This window comes from Artemia franciscana, unplaced genomic scaffold (genome assembly GCF_032884065.1).
Source record: "Artemia franciscana unplaced genomic scaffold, ASM3288406v1 PGA_scaffold_23, whole genome shotgun sequence".
In the NCBI taxonomy this organism is placed as follows: domain Eukaryota; kingdom Metazoa; phylum Arthropoda; class Branchiopoda; order Anostraca; family Artemiidae; genus Artemia; species Artemia franciscana.
The window spans coordinates 3,479,035-3,499,166 of NW_027062649.1; the positions used below are offsets into that span (position 1 = coordinate 3,479,035).

General features: G+C 35.3%; 1 protein-coding gene across 1 annotated transcript in view; it reads right to left on the bottom strand.

The window, feature by feature from the left end:
• Positions 1 to 17,514, bottom strand: part of LOC136041519 (exosome complex component RRP46-like) — a gene marked incomplete at its 5' end in the record, with an annotated part of 363,665 nt that extends 346,151 nt beyond the window's left edge. Inside the window, 2 exons of the mRNA XM_065726225.1 lie at positions 5,795 to 5,842; positions 17,475 to 17,514. Coding sequence (XP_065582297.1) covers positions 5,795 to 5,842; positions 17,475 to 17,514 — 88 coding nt within the window. The remainder of the gene's footprint in view (positions 1 to 5,794; positions 5,843 to 17,474) is intronic.
• Between the last annotated feature and the right edge of the window lie 2,618 nt (positions 17,515 to 20,132).

Below are 20,132 nucleotides of genomic sequence, written 5' to 3' on the forward strand. Positions count from 1 at the left end.
TGTTTTGTGAGGAAGAATTGGCAACAGTACTAAGAATTAAAAAATAATAAAGCTCCAGGTGCTAATGGTGTGGTAAATGAGTTTCTTAAATATGGTGACTCGAAGGTTAGAAATAAGCTACTGAAGACCACGAATATGATTTTTGAAAAAGGGGAAGTACCTAGTGATTTTAGGAAACCTCAATTAAACCACTTTATAAGAATGGTGATAAGAGTGAGTTTGGTAATTATCAATGCATTAGTCTGGTATGTATGTAGCAAATTACTGAGTAATATGTTACTTATTAGACCAAAAAATGCCGTAGACAAAGTTTTAAGAGAAGAACAGCGCGGTTTTAGAAAAGATAGGGGATATGCCTACCAAATTTTTCACTCTTAGGTTAATAATTGAGAAGTGCCTGAGTTATCAAACACCTTTAGTCCTCAGTCACATAGACTATGAGTAAGTGTTCAGTTCTGTTGATAGAAGAGCTTTAGAAAAGGTCTTATCCTAGTATAATGTACCAGACAAATACATCAAAGCCATGAGTGCTATGTATGAGAATGACAATACTACAGTAAAGGTAGAAAATGAGGTTAGAAGCTGGTTTACTATAAAATCAGGAGTTCAGCAGGGTTGTGTTGTATCCCCCTTTTTATGGATGATTTTCACGGATTTGTATTAAGAAGCACAGGAAAGGCAATGGGAGACCACGGAATCAAATGAGGAGTAAAAATTTCTGCTGGACTTAGATTATACTGATGATTTAAGTATCCTAGATGAAAATGTGAGCAAACCAAATTATCTTTTAGAGGTTCTGTGAGTCTGGGCTGCAAGAATAGGTTTGAAAACTAATGTTAAGAAGACTAAGTCACTAATGCTAGGACTAAATGAACATGAAAAGGTGAAATTGGGTAGCGAAAAAATTGATCGGGTGGACATCTTCACTTATCTTGGTAGCATCATTAGTAAATACAGCGGGAGCAGAAAATATGTTACAAGTAGAATAGCCAAGGCTCAGGGTATTTTTTCACTGTTAAAAGAAGTTTGGAAGAATTATAAGGTAAGTCTGCAAACCAAAATTAGGATATTAGAAGCTGCAGCGATGACAGTGGTCAAAAATGGCTCTGAAGCATGGGCGATCTGAAAAGCAGATGAAGATTTGCTAGACGTTTTCCAAAGAAATTGCCGATGAATTGTTCAGAGTACCCAGATTTCAGTCTTCATCTATCATCCAACCTGCTGTCTTCATCTAGCATCCAACCTGTGAGCATCATGGTTGTTACCCGGTGAATAAAGTTTATCTTTTGGACCATTAAACTTTTAAAAAAGATAGTTAGACAAAGCCTAGTTTGTCCTGAATGTACGCTGAGAGTCTTTTCGAACTCTATAAAATGTGGAAAATGGTGCAATTGCTTGTTCCATACATGAGCGGAAAAGAGTGCCAAAATTGATGCAGCTAATAGGAGTTAGAGCTGGTGTTGTCAAGACAGCTCCTCTAAGAAAATTTCAACCATACAGGTAAATTCTTTGAACTCACCTGTTTTACCTTCACCTCGCACCCCTGTTCTCCAAATTCAAGAGCTAGAATGCTTAATATTCTAAAGGGACTTGAATCATCATTGCCCCCCCCCCTTCTCGCAGGATGATTCCAGCTTCTCCTGACCTCCAACATGAAGTGACGTCTCCCTCTTGAAGTTGCTGGTCAGAATGAGGGCATTACCATTTTTACTGTCGACCCATACTCTACTCTTGACACCACCAATGGAAAACTAAAAACCTGCTTATATGAGGTATTTGTTCAGACCAAACCCTACTCACGTTCTACCAGTGATTATATAACGTATCCAAAACCCCTGAGTTAAAGATTTTGCTTGCCAGACAGAAATCTGCTCTACTAATCCTGAAATTCTTAAACCAGAGCTGCGTTGTGGCTTTTGAAATTAGGACGGATTAGAGAGACATTAAGGTACATTTCATCCATTATTACTAGCCCCCTACATGTGATACAAAACAATCATATTTCTCCCCAACTAGATAAATTCAATTTTTCCAACATTTCTCTTCCTTTCAACCAAGCAAGACATATCCAAAAAATAATGAATTAAACAAAATGAATTAAAAAAATTAGAAGAAGGTAATCTGGCCTTTCCAAATTCATTCAAGAGGTAAACTGCAGTTAAACTAGTGTCAAACCAGGTTAGTAGCAATGCCAATGACTGGAATCGACAAGGAAAAAATATTGAAGTTGAACAAATAATCCCACAGACATAGCTCCTATTACTATGGTAACGGAACAAGTCCCGGAATACACTAGTATCTTACTGGCTTCCGGTTATATGCCGGAATTAAAAGATGACAACGACACTGCTATTTTAAGGACTAACAAGGTTGATGCTAAAGCGTATGCAGATGATGACATAGTAATTGTTTTTGAGAAACTTGTGAAAAATGAAATGAAAGATACCGCAAGATACGGAAAAAAAGTGATATGGAATCATTTTATTCATGGTCTCAGTAAGTTTCATAAGCAGTGCAAGTTTTTACAAATTTATCGTAATTTGTCTTAGGTATTTGTACGTCCGACAAGTGCAGTTTTGATCATGTTGACCTTTGTCCTATTTTAGCTTGTATTGACAAATTGTGTTGGTTTGCTCACTATCACCGTGGCTGAGGGTAGGTCTAAAATCAAACCTTCTTTAGGGCGACACCGAAAGCATTTGCGACCACCTCCTCCCCTGGATCGTGTTCCAGTCTACTTCCAGTTTCATCCACCTGCATACCCTAAGCAGAGCAGCATACTCCAGGAATCTATCCCTCGAAAGTCTCCTCCGTCCCAGGTACATACACGTGCCCAAACGACCCAACCTCTCAGATCACGTTACCCAATACGACTATCCCAAAACCTCCCCTTACTCACATCCCTCCTAAAAATCCACATCCCATAGACATAAATCCTGTCCGTGCAAGAATTTGATAACTAGTTCTGGCCTCCATCCGTCTTTTGCCAAAATAAACCTGACCCCTCCCCCCTCAGACACCTTCCAACCTATTTCCTTTTCTCAACATCACCTTGCCCAACTATCCCTCCCTATAAAGAACACTCCCAATTTGACTTCTTCTCGTACCACCAGGCAGCTTTTCCCCCATTCCTTGCACTTTATTCCCCATTGGTACCCTACCAATGTGACTCTGGTGTGAGAGTTCCTACATGCGAATAGTATCCTGTAATAAATAGACCACCCCAAGAATTATCAGCACGATCCCACAGCCCAAATTTAAAACCCACCCCAAGAATTACTGAAAATCAACGACAGTCACGGTTCCCCAAGGCTTTAAATTTCCGAAATTTTTAATCGAAAGCCCTAATTTTGACAAACTTACTGAACTAAGGTGCCAAAAGAATTAAATCGAATTGAAGTAATAGCTGTTATAGAGGTATAGTCTCATGACCAAACGTCTCTTTGATTGTCAAATTATTCAGCATTTATTAAGGTCCGTGCGCTTTGGATCACCCACTTGGAAAAAAAGGAGGCGATGTCATGTTTTTTACCAAATGCAACCTTTTCCCTATAATTATTCCAATTCCTAATTTATCTGAGTACGATGAAATCCTTTGGCTAAGTATTTAACCTAAAGTACTCCCCCATCCCTATAATATCATTGCAATAGCTGTCTTCTATTACTCGCCAAACCAAAATATGGATGCAAAACGCAAATTTCTCCAACAGTTACAGACCAGCGCAGATTTTTTTATCTCTAAGTACCCAAACACCGGGCTTTTCCTGGTTGGTGGCGCCAATTAACTTAAAATGAATTCAATTTGCTCCTCTCTAAAAGTTAAGCAAATAGTTAAAATACCAACAACTAGGGAAATACCTCTCTAGATGTCATTATAACTAATCTGAATAACTTTTATAGTCCTCCCTCAGCTTTGCCTCCATTGGGTGGGAGCTGCCATTTTTCTCTCCTCCTCTCCCCCTCTTTTAATTTTAAGCATACATTCTCAGTAACTTATGGCTCGTTCCACCCCCTTCAAAATGCTAGTCTTCTTTCTTATGGAATGTGGTTGAGTATTGAGGATTGGTCTGATATTTATCATTTGAATGATCTTGATGAAAAAATCAGTAGCTTTCACAAAAAGCTAAACGATAAATATCTAATTTCATTCCCAGAAAAAAAAATTAAAAAGTGCTCCAGTGACAAACCATTCATTAATCAACCCATAAAAGCGCCAAATAGCTAAAAATTTCATTTTTTCAGACATGCTAAACTGGATGAAGCTAATAAACTAAGAAAACCAATTAAAAAGGAAATAAATAAATCTGCCAGATCCTACTACAAGGACAAGGACAAGGTCAAAGAAATGTTTACCAATAAACAGAAAAATTGGTATTCCGAGATATAAAAAAAAAAAGAATTGTAAAGTAGGAGTCTAGACCAGCTTGATTTCAACCTACCTGAATTCTCAGAAATTACTGCTAATAATCTTAACAAGTTCATTGCTTTTATCTTCCAGAGCCTTCCAACATTGTTTTATCATTTACCTACTGATATTCTCCTACCTGCTTTCCCCTCCATATCTCTATCTGAAATCGACACAAGAATTGGGAAACTACAAAAAGACAAGTGTCTGCCCTTTGGATATCCCGTTTCCTCTTATTAGTGCTTTCAGTAACATTCTCTCAAAGTCCTTGTCTGTCATTTTCAATAAGATTAATGAGTCTGGCCAATATCCACAAATTTGAAAACAGGGTTTCATGACCCCCCCCCCCTTGAAAAAGAATGACGGAATACTTGGTTGTAAGGTGTTTGTCCTATCTCACTCACTCCTATATTCTCTGAACTATATGAAGGATTACTTGCAGATTGGCTAAAGGAGAAAATCCTGCCTTTTACTGACCTGAGACAATTCGGGAACATCAAATCCACTTCTACTTCCCATTACCTTGCTTTTCTAATTGACTTAATTGGAAAAAATTCTTGAAAAACCTAACTGCTGTTTAAATTTCGTTTCCTTTGACCATCAAAAAGCATTTGACCTTGTTAACCACAATATTTTGGTTGAGAAACTTGTAACTAATCCCAATACTGATCCTTTCTTGGTTAACTTGGTTGCCTCCTTTTTATCGAATAGATTAAAGGTAGTCAAATATCAGAACCATTATTAAAGTCCCCTCTGTGTCCACAATGGAGTACCCCAAGGTACTGTTCTAGGTCCCCCTCCTTTTCCTGTTATGACAAATGACCTCGCTGAGGATTTTCCCAACAGATGGAAATTCATTAATGACCCAACGGTTGTCAAAACCGGCGACCGAAACTTAGTAAGCAACCTATGAGCATCGTCAATATTATTGCAGATGAAACTATGGTCTTGGACATGAGATTAAACCCCTCAATCAATCAATCAATCAATCAATCAATTTATTAATACTAAAGAAAACTAATACAAAAGTAAATCAGTTAATAGGCCCAAGAAGCAATGCTTGTAATGGGCCACAGAGAACAAAAATAAAACACTATTAAAATATATAAAAAAAAAAAACAAAAAAAAAAAACACTGGAACAAGACAAGATTTTAAAAGAAGAGAAGTGACATACAAATTGGGATAGAGTTAAAAGAGAGACAAAAATTATTTAACTGGAAAGACCGGACGAAATAATGCCTTTGCAGAAAGAAAAAGAGGGACATCCAAAGGGATGGAGTTCCATAATAGAATTGACTGATATACAGGAGACCTCTGAGCTGTTGTAGAGGATCGTTTTGGTAAAATAAATCGTCGAGAAGAATTACGCAAAGAAGAAAAGTACCTACCTGAGCCTGTCCTTGAGAAAAACTGCTGCAGGGTCAGTGGAAGAGTACCTAGAAAAGCAGAATGCGCTAAATAAAGAGTATTTTTACCTATAATATGATCCAGCGGAGCTATTCCAGTATCATTATAAAGATCAGAGGAAGGGTAAAGCCGAGGGAGAAGAAAAATAGCCTTCACAGCCCTATTTTGGGCTCTTTGAAGTGAGCAGAGAAGAGATTTATTAGTATTGCCCCAGACAGAGCAGCAATAAGAAAGGTAAGGATGAATAAAAGCATGATAAAGAGAAACCATAATATCAGGAGGAAGAAATGAATTAATCCGGTGCAACATTGAAGACTGGCGGAGGATTAAGGAACGGGTGTGAGTTATATGCGGTTTAAAAGAAAGAAAACAGTCAAGATACACACCAAGAAGTTTCACCATAGTAGCTTGTGGTATAATATCATTCCCAAAAGTCAGGGTGATTGGCTCCCGTACGTCTCTCATGCGGTAAGGGGTCCTAAAGTTAATAATGTCAACAAGATTCCTTAAAACCTCACCCTTTTCCTCAACCAGATCCCCCCAGATATTTCTGTGTCTTCCTTTAATTTACTTGGGGTTACAATTTCCTCTAATTTAAAGTGGGATATCCACGTCAAAGATATTGCCCATAAAGCTAATGCATTCAGGTCTCTCCTTAAGCTCTTGAATAAATTTAACGTCCCCCCCCCGCATCCCATTCTTTATGCATCTATACTTCCCTTGTCCGGCCGCATCTTGAATATGCATGTCCAGTTTGGCATCTCCCTGATGAATCAGAAAAAATTGAATCCATTGAAAAGAGGGCCCTAAAAATAATTTTAAAATAATCTAAGGTACCATACTCACTCCTTCTAAAAAAGGCCAAGCTAGAAATTCTTGAGCGAACGACAGGAACGTTGTGCCTCCGTTTTGCAAAAAATGCAATAATAAACCTTGGCACAGAAAACATTTTCCCCAAAAGACACTCCCCTTCCAGACACTGTTTCTGAGCCTGTTCCTATCTTATCCCTCATTCGCTGCTTAACCTCTAGGTACGAAAAAACCTTTGTCCCCTTCTTTACTGATAAACCAACCCGCTAGTTCTCCTTTTTTTTTTCTTTGGTACTGGTGATATCCAAATTTTATATTCATGTGACTCTTTTGTTCCCTCCCCTTTGTTTATATGTTCTCTTTTAAACCTTTTCAATGCTAATTTTATCTCCTTCTTTTAGTTTTGTTGTACTTTTATTGCTTTAACCTTCTGACATTAAGGTTTTTCTTCCACTAATGAATGGCTTTGCCTTTTTGATTTTGTTGTTTTTAGCCAGTTTTTTAGTTGTTGTGCTATTTTTGTGATTTTTTTTTATTTTTACAGCTTTGACTCCAAGTGTGAATTTGGTCCTTTAGGGCTTGTAAGTAATTTTCTGAAATTAAATATCTTATCAGTTTAATCAACATATACTGATATTCATTCCTGAAAGTTTTGATAATTTTTCATTTATGAAAGTAAGAAAAGTAAAAACATTTCAAACATATTTTTTATTTGCTTATTATATATTATTACAAAAAAAATAAATAAATAATACATTGTGGCCACATTACTCTTTACTTAGGCAGCACTATTGTGCTGCCTATGACTTGACAAAGTTGAAAAAATGCCAAAATTATGGGATTGGATTGAGGACTCTGGCTTGGATTACATATTATCCAACAGATAGGCTGCAGAATGTTAAGGTTGGTGCAGCCTTATCTAACCATTGTAGCGTTTTGAGTGGAATTCCTCAGAGTAGTTGTGTAGGACCAGTTCTGTAATGTGTATTTATAAATGATTTGCCACAGGTAATTGAACATAGTAAAATAAAAATGTTTGCAGATGATGTAAAGCTTTACAGGATAATATCGTCCCCACAAGATGTGGCTCTTCTACAGGAGGATTTAAATGCACTTGTTAATTTGAGCAATTTAAATTCAGTGACTGCTAATCAGAAAAATTGTCTTGTGGTGAATTATCTAGTGAATGCAGTAGCATACCAGTATTCTATTGGTGAAATTGTAATATGTTCTGTTGATTCCATTAGGGACCTTGGTATGGTTTTTGAGAATCAATTGAGGTTTGAAAAACAAGTACTAGCTGTATCATATAAAGCTAATTACAGTTTGCTTTGTATCAAAAGAAGGTTTAACCTGCAAAGCTTTACTATGCTGCATAAGACAATGACATTACCAATAGTTGAATACTGCACATCTGTGTGGTATCATACAAGAAAATCTGATTTACCAGCTTATTGAAAAAGAGCATAAGAATTTGTTCCTTATTTGAAATATTTGCCTTATGAGTGTAGGCTAAGGTGTTTGGGCGTACCATCTCTGTAATTCAGGAGGGATAGATTAAACCTAGTTAATAGATTTTAAATTATTAAAGATTTTTACAATTTATCTTTTAGTGATTTCTTTCAGATTAGCCATTATTTACCCTCACGGCAGAACTTATGAAAATTGTATCAGAAAAAGGTTTTATGGAAGGTTGGACAGGGTCATTTTGTAAATTGGTCCATTGAATCATGGAACATGTTACCTGACTATGTTGTCTCAAGAAAGAAATAATGTTACAGCTTTGGTTGAAACCTCTTTTCATGAAGGGCAGTATATAGAACCATAATATTTACGGCATCTGTATGATTTGTTTTACTTGATGCCCCTAAGAAAAGTTTAATGAATTTATCTTTATGTCCATTCTGGTGTATTCACTTATTTTGCAATGTTTTCAGCCTAAGGAATTTATTAGTTAATTGTGCACCAATCAATATGCAGGGGTTCAGTTATTGTCTTTTGTTTACAGTTGCTTATTGTTTTATTCACTGTTAATTTGTAACAAGACAAGCTTATGGCTTACTCCATTTTTTTTAAATTAAATTAAATAATAAATATATTTCCATTGTAAATCCTTTTGATCAAGATTAGCTTGGTATTTTTTAGTATTTTGTCAGTCAACTCAATATGTTTCTATAAAACAAAACAATAAAATTATAAAACAATTTGCATAACTTAGTCAAAAGAATTAAAAACAGATTCAAGTATTATGCTAAGACTTGGGATAAAATTCTAAATGAAAAGTAAGTCTTTTTCTTAGCTATCATATTTGAAAAAAAAGAGTCAATTTGGAGTTTGATTGGTAAGCTACTACTTTTTTTTTATTATAGTGTTTGCTTCAGAAGAGCCACTTTCTTATTCTATTGGCCTACCGAGATTAATATGCCTAAAACTTACTAGACTATGCTACTAAAACTAAGGTAAACAAGCAGAATTGGCTCTCCAGAAGGAGACATTCTAATATAAAAAAGAGTGATTTTAATATTGAGAATAGTGTGGTTTTTTAAGATTAAAGTTGCATCTGAAACAATTCACTCCCTGGTGGTCCGATATATAACCTTTGGATAGCCTTGGCCTATATAGGCTTAGGCAATCAAATAAATAAAAAATAGAAACAGAAAAAATCTTAATTTATAATATGCCATAGTACATATTTAACGGATATTCACCATACAACTAATACAAAATAGTATAGTTTACATATAGAGAAATAATTCCTTAGCCAATCATTGTATTAAATTTTTTTAGCCAACTAGGTGGCTAAAATTGATGAAAGTGCATATACACGAATCTTTAAATATGCCAACCAGTTGGCTATTAGATCTCATCTCTATTTAAATTTTAGCCTAAATTACCCAACTATTCATCTAACAATAGAATTAAATATAGACTATTAACTATTAAACTAGCTAACTAGTTGGCTATTAATATCCAGGTAACAATTATAAACTTTAGTTTAAAATAGCAAACTAGTCAGCCATCAACAAAATTTACAATCCACAATAGCTAACTAGTTTGCCTATATATCTTTGTTTAGATTAGCCAAACGATTAGCATAGATTTATTTCGCTTTTTTTAAATTAGAAGAACCAACAAACGAACAATAATATTGCTGGGAAATGGTACTAACTTTCTAGCTCTTTTCTCATTCCAAAAACTTGACCTCGATTTCATAGCTTCAGGCCAAATAAATTACCAGACCATTAAAAGGAAGGATCATCAGTAGAAAAAACCATCTCCCCAAATACAAAAGAAATGCCTATACCCCTTCCACCCTCTGTTTAAAGAAAAATTTAGCACTCATTAGAAAACAAACCTAGTTCACTACTTTTTTTATGTGAATTCAAATTTTTTTACAATTCTAACTGATTTTCAGTTTTTCTGCTGATAAGAATGCAATAGTGACAGTCTCCCTACAAATACTAAATTAAGAGCCTGACCTGATCATCTTCAAAGATTGCCCTCTATTAAGCTGAGCTTGTTAAAGATCAGGTGATTGTGAGTGTTTAAAAACATTGCTTATGTCCTGTGGGCAACAGCCCAGAAGCAATATCAACAACAACAACACATGCAAAGACTCAATTCTGTAGCCAACTGGTTTGCCATTTCAGATTTTTATGTATACTCAAACTGTTCTTCAATAACCAACTGGCTGGCTTTAATTAGGACATTTATACATAAAGTGGTTTAATATTAGCCAAGTAGTCCAAACAGTATGTAGAGATGATGAATGGAAAGCAAGATATTCCACATCCACAATTCCAACCCCTGCTGGCCAACTATACCAAAATGATGGGAAAAAAATCTAAATTAATGGGCACTTTCAATCAATTATAATTGCACTCTGCTAAAATAATCACATTTTTTCTTTATCCTGGCCATCTCTGTTCTAAACCCCATTTCCCTGACCCTCTAATTACTCCCTTTTCCTTAAATGAAGTCAAGTCAACAACCTAGTCCCTACCCCCCCCCCCTTGTCAAACAAAGAATTTTTAGCCCTTGTTGGCAGACAATCCTAGTTTGCTAAGTTCCTTTCCTGTATATACATAGACTCACTTCAGTAGCCAACCAGTTTGCTATTTTATATTTTTGTGCATACTTAAACTGTTTTTCAATAGCTGACTGGTTGGCTATATTTTGGACGTTTTTAAATAAAGCGGTTTGTATTAGCCATGTAGTCTTAACATTGTTAGTTTTATGTTGGTAAACAAATGCACATTACAGTGAAAAGAAATGAATGAATTATTGACTCTATTGTGAGACAAAGACATTACTACTAGCTTCTGTTTATTACAAGTAATTAATTAACACTTAATGTGTCTTTTCAAATGGGTTTGTTTTACCAGTAAATTATCTTCCTTTTTCCTGTAAACGGACTCATAATCTTCAATTCGCAGAGGATGTGGATCATCATTGCAGTGGTATCAACAATTGTCAATGCAGTGTTGCTGATACAACATTGTCAGTTCTATATTTTCTGGTGTGCCCAAATGAATATTTAATTAACCCCCACGAACACAAAGTTATATAATAAATATTAGAGACTTATATAAATAGTTTATAGACATTAAGTGAAGTATGAAGCCCTGTTTCGTTTCTTGGGTAGTGGCCATGATATAGGTCGTTTTTCAACTCTGCACATTGTTATTTGTCCATAACTTGCCACCAAGCATTTGCCAATTTTTCCAAGAGTTATGGCTGATAACAAACGGGCGCGTTCTAGTCCAGTAAAAGGACAGGACAAATGACTGTCTTGTGCAGTTAATTTAAGTGAGGAATCAATTGCTATGAATATTGATGATTGTAATTGCTGGTTATTTATTGAATGTCTTGAGCTATGAGAATCAGAATACATCTTACTTACAAAAATGACTCATCCCATGTATTGTCAATGGAAATGTCCAATGTGCAAGGAAACACCCAAGCAAGCAATGTTAATGCCTCCAGGATTGTACGAGTTGTTGATATCTCAATTAAGAACTCTCTTAGTGGTTTCAAGAATGCAGTAAAGACCCTGGATGTTAAGATTAAGTTGATTTGAACTTAAAGCAGAAATTGACACTCAGTCTAAGGCAATTGAAGGTAGGATTCATACTCTTGAGCAATCCTCAGAAATGGTAAAGGACAATAACACCTTAAAAGACTTGGTGACCACCAAAGTATAGAAGCTTTAGATGAACAGTTCTAAAATCGCGAAAAGACAATGATTGCCAAGGATTGTAAAAGGCAAAAAAGAAAACTTGATATAGAGGTCATTCAAATTCCTCCACAAACTGATGATGCCTGATTTGTACATGATTAGTTATCTAATGATTATGAAATCCTTGATGTTATTGTCCTAAATGTTTGCAGACTAGGGAACATAACAACCATGATAGGACCCGGAACTGAACATCCTATTCCAAATATCTTATCAGTGGCTAATTTCAAAATAAAGAACCTACTCCTTCAGAAATCTTTTGAAAGAAATACCATTCAATTTAGAAATGACATGTCAAAGCATGATTGTGAAAAAAGGCAAAGATTGTATGAAGAACTGCATAAGAGAAGATTGAATAGGGAAGTGGCAATAGTAATCAGAGGAAATAAGATTGTGTCAAAAAACTCCCACACCCTTGCAACACATTAGTCACCATTGCAAGAGAATGTCATGGAATCATAGATATATCTGGTACCCCTTTAAGACTTGTAAATAGTTCTATAAGTAGTGTTTTCATTTGTGATAGTACTAGTGAAATTGGCTCTATGAAATATACAGAAACTGAATTGTATGTTAGTGCTAGATCAGATAAAAGAAATTATGAACCCATATTGGATACCATTTCTTATAAATCATAAATTCTGCATCAAGTGAAGCTAGTGTTGACAATATTATTATTAAAGGACTTGTGGTACTATACAATAATGAATACTGTATTGCTACAAAGATGAATAGAATTAAGTTGGTGATGTCAACAAGACATGCCTTTACTGAGGTGAAACCAAGACATACTGCATTTGCTCTTACTGATATATAAATTCAAGTACCTGGGTTTGAGCTACTCACCAATCTGTCAAAGCCAAATTTGAGCAAACATGGATAACAATTCTGCAGCAAAGTCTCCCTGTAGTCATAGTTGTTTTTGTTGGAGTCCCAGCTTCCCTTGTCAGACAAGTTCCCTTCCAGTAATTGCATATTCTATTAATAATGTGATGAATCAATATTACAAGAATGTTCTTATTGTTGGAGATTTTAATTTGCCAGAATTAAAGTGGATTCATGGGTTTGCTGTCACAGAAAGGGTTGAAAACCCAAATGACCCACTCCTAAAATGCCTTCATGAACATTTGCTATACCAAGCAATTGATTTTCTGACCAGGTATAGAAGTGGGAAGAAACCAACCCTGCTATAACTTTTGTTTATTAATGACAACAATATGCTCATTAGTGTTGATTCAAAACGACCATTTGGAGCAAGTGACATGTTGCAATTACTTGTAGGCTTAAGTTGTAACCAAAAAAAGGATCATTGGATTAAGTAAGTAATTGCATGCAAAAACATTCAGTAATTTCCTAGAAAAGAAGACCCAAAACCCTACTGTTAATCACTTATGATGGCAAGCAAGCTGTGCATAAAAAGAAGAAGCATTGGAGCAAATACAAAAGTAAACCCTTCCATGAGAAGTTTAAACAAACCCAAAATAAAGTTAGGTATCTCACAAGTAAACTTGATAGAGTATGAAGAGGGATTGGAATTTGATTCAAAATCTAACCCTAAGAAATTTTGGATGCATGCTTCAACTTGGAAACCAGGGAGACACTCAGTTATGGAACTACTTATGAATGGCAACACATTTAATCCCCAAAAGCTATAGCAGCTGAATTGACTAGTCAATTTAAGTCAGTGTTCACACCTCCAGATGACACCCCCTTACCAGAAGCACCAGAATATTCTATTGAAGAACCATTGCAAAAGATAACTGTGGGTGCCTCTGATGTGGAGAGTTCACTGAAGCTACTTAATCCTAACAAATCCATTGATCCTGATAAACTTGACTCACAAATATTGAAAAAAACTCATGCGGAAATAGCTCTTCCCCTTACAAACATGTTTAAGAAGTCTCTTGATGCTGAGTAGATTCCTCATGATTGGCAGCTGAGAGAGACTTGGGGGTAATAATTGATAAAGGATTAAAACTCACTGTGCACATACAGACAGCTGTAGCCAAAGCACTCCAAACCCTTGGCATTATAAAAAAGACAATTACTAGTAGGTCACCTATGGTGATGACTAAATTATATAAGGCCTAATTTTGAGTTTGGTGTGTGTGTTGCTAGCCCTCTCAACAAAGGTGAACTTCCCACTCTTGTCTACATGCATAACAGTGGTGATATTAATATGATGCATAAGTGCCTGAATTCTAACTCTCCATTAAATGAACCATTTCAGCTTGATCAATCTAACAGAACTAGGGGGCATATTTGGAAACTATATTAAAAGAGAGCTGCCACTAGACTACACAATAACTTCTCCACAAACAGAATAGTGAGTTTGAGCATTGCTGCTTTTAAAAGAGCCACTGATGGAGAAAGGTCATCAAAGCCAAAACAAACTGAGTGGGATGACATTGAGACATCCAACCATCATCATCATTAATCAGTGATTCTACAGTATTTAAACATTAAGTTGCTGGACAATACAATTTAAGGTTTATGTTTATAGATGATGAATGGAAAGTAAGTTGTTCCAGATTCCCAACTCTGACCTCTACCAGTCAATAATAGAAAAATGATGGGGAAGAGAAAATCTAATTTAATTGGTACTTCAAATAACTTTGATAGCTGAGTATTTTGCCATTTTAAACTAAAATTTATATAGACATGGGATATCAGTATCCAACTGGTTAGCTAATTGTATAAAGTATAGCCTATACAGTTCTCTTAACTGGCAAATTCCAGCAGAAGTGTATATATATATACAAGATATCTAATGGCCAAATGGTTGGCTAATCTAGACATATCTATGTAGCCAAGAATTTAATAGCAAACTAGCTAGCTAATTAGGAAATTTATTGATAGCTTACTGATTGGACATTTTAAAATAAAATTTATATATTCACAAGGTTATTAATAGCCAGCTAGTAGGCTAATTCTATAAAGTATAGACAGTCCTCTTATTATCTGACTAGTTGGCTAACTCAGGCTGAAGTATATATATTGGTGAGATCTAATAACTAACTGGTTGGCTAATCTAAACCTCTGAAACTTTATTGATAGCTTACTCATTGGTTATTTTAAACTAAAGTTCATATATACATGGGATATTAATTGCCAACTAGTCAGCTAATTCTATAACGTTTTCTTATTAACTGACTAGTTGGCTAATTAAGGCTGAAGTGTATATATAGGTGAGATCTAATAGCCAACTTGCTGGCTAATATAAAATTGTGTATATTGTTAAGACTTCAATGGCAAACTAGTTAGGTAATTTTACTGTATACTAGAAACCTTAATGATAGTTCACTAATTTGCTATTTTAAACTAAAGCTTATATATACTTGGGATACTAATAGCAAACTAGTCACCTAACTACACAAGTGTAATAGACATTTTATTGATAGGCCTAGCTGACTCGTTGGCTATTTTAAAATAAAGTTTATGTATGCCTGGAATACTAATAGCCAACTAGTTAGCTAAATTAATAGCCTATTATGTATATAAGTCTAATATTAGCTTACTAGTTGGTTTATTAAGGCTAAAATGTATACATAGATGAGATCTAATAGCCAACTGAATAGCTAATTTAAAGATTCTAGAGATATACACTGTCATTCATATTAGCCACCTATTTGGCTACTTGCCTAGAGATTTTGGGCAAGGCTTATATTGATGGACCATTCAGGTAGCTAAGAATCAAGCTTACCAATATAGTTAGAATTATACCCTGAATCCAAATTTAATATGCATTTGCATTGGAAATTAACTTTACCTCACACAAATATATAACCATTCAGGGTATGTTTACACATTAGGGAGGAAGGGGGTCTAAATTTCATTTCCAATGCAAATGAAAGTTAATTTGGATTCAGGGTGCCATTCTAACAATAGAAGTAAGTTTATTTCTTAGCTACCTCAATAGACCATTATTATAAATTTTACCCAATTCTTTTTTTCTACATGTAATGTTTGTTTTTTTCTAAATTTATGACAGTTCATTTAACTGACTTACAACTAAAGTGAACATGCCCCTTGATACCTTTTGTAATGTTCTATATAAATATAATTATTGCTTCTACTACAAATTCAAATTCAAGCACTTTTTAACCTAACCCAACCTGACCTATACTAACCTTATTATAAATAATGATAAATGTTTAGTTTTGTTCCAAGTGCTCTAAAGTGTGTATTTCTGTATATAGCAAGATATTGATGATTGCATATTGCTTCTCTGTCATTATTAGGGAAGCACATCCATTTCTGGTTGACTCTCCTCCTCCATGGGGCAAACTAAATATGCATGAAGTGGGCTTGCTTGCAGGTAACATTACCTATAGAGCAAAGTGTATTAGTCCATGAGCCCTGCAGGTAGCAGGGCAAGGTCTGTACTCTATATTTATTCCACAAAGAGGGATAAAAAACTCAAATTATGTTTATTAAATAGGCCTAAATATAGAATATAGACCTTGCCCTGCTGCCTGCAGGGCTCATAGACAAATATGCTTTGCTCACTGAAAAAATGTAGCAATATTTTTTGAAAACAACCTGAAAAAAATGTAGTATTATTTTGTTAAAAACAAGTAATAACTCATATTTTAATTGAAAATTTGTCATTTTGATATGCAGATACATTTCCTAAATTTTGAAAAAAAAAACATTAATATGGCTCAGAATTCTGCTCAAATAACAGAAATTGTATTTTCAGAACTAAAGGCAGAGAAAAAGCTACTGGTAACTGAAAGTTAAGGTAAAATGTTGTTTCATCCAAATTTCAATTGGTATAGACCTGTCATGTAGGCAAATTTCAGGGCCCTCTAGAGGGAGAAGGAGTGGAGGTGGGTACTTATAAATACCTCCCAGGAATATACTTTAGCCTGTAGACCCATCCTTAAAAGTCTTAGTTTCCTAACCTAACCCCTTTCCAAGATAGCAAGAAGTCATTAAACTAGAATTTTACCAAGAAGGCATCAAGTAGTGTGTTCACTTTATTGGTAAGTCAGTTATATAAACTGTCATAATTTTACCTGTTTTATTTATATAGGCTATAATAAACTATACTATTTTCTATTAGCCATTACGTGGTATCCTGAGCTTGTAATCAGCACAATCACTCAGGCTAGACTGGATATCTTTGAGTCCTCACACCAGATAGGCCTACCCATTATACAATGGACCAAACCATGGAAACAATAATAGAGACAGGCTATTACTTAAAATATGTAAGGGTCAATAAGGTATGGGGGTTGCATTGTCAAGGTAACAACTGTAGGCTTATGTTCAAATAGAGAATAGAATAAGACATTCTGTAACATATAGGCCAGCACCCCCCCCCCCTTTATAAAATTCAGGAAAAATCTCTCATTCATACTCCCTCGGAAATTCTTAAATTCAGGACTAAATTTCTCATTCATACCCCTTTAGTAAATTTCAAATTAGAAAAAGATTTAAAGTTAAGTCTTATAGACTCTGGAATTTAGCAGTTCTTCAATACTTTATGGGCTAAGTGTCTTTAAACACAAGTCAAACAAAGAGTAGAAATGTTTCTTTTGAATCAACCAATCAAAATCAAGTCTACTAATGATTCATATGAAACTTTGAACTCAAAGAGAAAATACTTCTTTTTTGTCTCTTGGGAGTGGAAACTGGTACTTTTAAATTTCATCTTAAAAAGAGTAACAGCGAAATTGTTTTTACTGACATCTTCAACACATTTTGATTCAAAGATCAGTAGACCCATCTAGGCTGCCAAATTGACACATTTTGTGTCAAAATGACACAATTTGATGTTGCGTGACACAATGACACATTCAGTCGAAATGATGACACAATCGACGCAAATGACACATTTTTCGATAAAAAATGACACAATCGATGAAAATGACACATTTAAAAAAAAAAATGACACAATTTTGTCATCCGAGTCTTGTTTTTTAAATGGTAATAAAAGAAAAGTAAAGTTTTAGTTTTCAACCTCCCCAAAAGCTAGAAATTATTGGAGAGGAATAGCACTACCTAACGGTGGCAGTAGTACACAAACAGTGCGGAATACAGGACAGATGCCCTCACCATATTTAAAATTTAAACCACGAGAAGAAAACAGCCATAGGTGGAAATTTCAAATCAAAATGCACGTTGAATATCTGAACTTAATTGGCTGCTTGATTGAGTATGTGATGTCAACTGGTATGTACTTAATATTAAAAAGTAAACAGCGTGCAGTTTATCAAAGCTGTATGCATAAACAGCAACTCACATTTTTAAGAGTACAGGAGGGGTATCCCACCTCGGACGAGATTACAAATTTCCAATCTGTTTATTATTATTATTAAGAGAAAATAAAGAAAAACTACAAAGCTTTAGACCCCACAAAGGGGTCTAAACTAAAAGGGGTCTAAGACTTCCAGAGAAGTCTTTCCTTCAGAATAATCCATCTGGATTAAAAAGGCACCAACAAATATGACAAAAATACTAGATTGAAGCTAGTTGAATGGCTTACATATTAAGTAAATAAATATAGCTTCAAAATTTCTAAATGAACATACTTCTATTTTCAAACAAGATCACTTCATTTTATCCTTACCTTGTTTCACCTAAAAATGATGAAAAAGGTCAACAAGAACAATTGCTTGAATTTGAAGTCCCAGAGTAGTGACAGTCGCATTCACAAACTCCTTTCCAGCTCAAGGGCAACCATGATGTCTTTTGTCAAAACTGATATCTCAGAGAATGATAATGCTTTTGTCATACCCATAATCTCAGGCTGTTTCAAGGAAATCTCCGAGATTTCTTTTGGTCCAAGTACCGAAATACACGTGCTGAAATATAAGGATGTGATACCCTCGACTGATCTCAAACAATTTAGGTTGAAAGGCCCGAACTTCCTTGTAGAAGTTATCAAACAAATGAGGATATGAATTTATCATTCTGATCCCACTTTAAAATCTTTGGCTTGTTTAGACCCAGTGACTGCTTTGAGCGGAAAAGTTGACACTCGAGTGGGACTGACTGGTCGGTTCAGCAGCTTACTTGGGAGACATGAAGGTGAAGTGGAAAGGTCAAGAGATGTAATAGAGACTCAGTGGATCTTGATGAGTGAGCAGAGGGATGAGATTATCAGAACCATGGGAACTGAAATGTCTCCTTTGATCTTTTGGAAGACGTTACTGAAAGATGTTCAAGGCAAGCCACAGTCCGAAGAGCTGTCCCTTTTCATGCTAAATCCGTGTGCTCTTCGCACTCCAGTGCAGTTGCAGAACGTCAATTTTCAGTTCTATAAAATATAAAATTGAAACTCAGGAACAGTCTACTTCTCGACACGACAGACTCACGGATGCATGCAAAGCAGCTGGTCTCTCGTACCTCAGGAATCATGCACGACTGGGAAATTCCTTCTGATATGCGGAAGAATTTTATGGTCTGGTACAAGGAGAAAGAAGAAGAGACCAATGAGCTCTAGATATAGACAGGGTCGAATATACTTGAAGTTCTGGGGAGGGGGGTCTGTGTGTGAGAGGTTACCAAGTTGTTCAGTGCTTATACATCTGATATTTATCTGTAATTTTTAGTACAAATATGCTATTGATTTTGGCTTACATTTTTCCTCGACTTCTAGGTCCATTAGAAGTACGATTGTAACCATTAAGACAGGAAGACGGCTTAATAGTATTATTGGTTCAAGCTAAGGTTCAATGAGGGCACAATGAACCACAGACAAGTTGATAGACAAATAGTTGGAACTGTTTTTTCTGGGAATTAAGTTCAGATTTCCGAGTCAAAGTGACATTCTGTACAAGAGAAGAAAAGTAGGCACAAAGCATGTTAAAACAAAAAGAAGCGTGTTCAGGCGTTATACTTAATTTTTACGAATTTCTTCTCGATTGAATCCAGGTCTCGGACAAGTTTTATGCTCGCAAACTAAAAAGCTCAAACGCGCCTACTGCGGTCTTATATTTTTCCATTTTCGAAGGTGTCAACTAAACCTTAGCCGATTACGATTACGACGTCAAGCGAAAAGTCTTTAATTTATCTTCGGAATTGATTGTCCCTAAGATTTTTATAAATGTAAACTTGCCTCGTTGGTCGCCCAGACACAAATTCATAGTGTGTAACATTAATTTAATCGAATGTTCCTATCACTTTCATAGCGTCATATAAACGTCTCGATCCCAAGATAATAGTTTAAGGTTAAATTTACTCCTTTCTGAACCGATTTGGAAAAGATTATATATTGAAAACTCTATTTAAAGATTTGACAATTAAATATGATACCACTT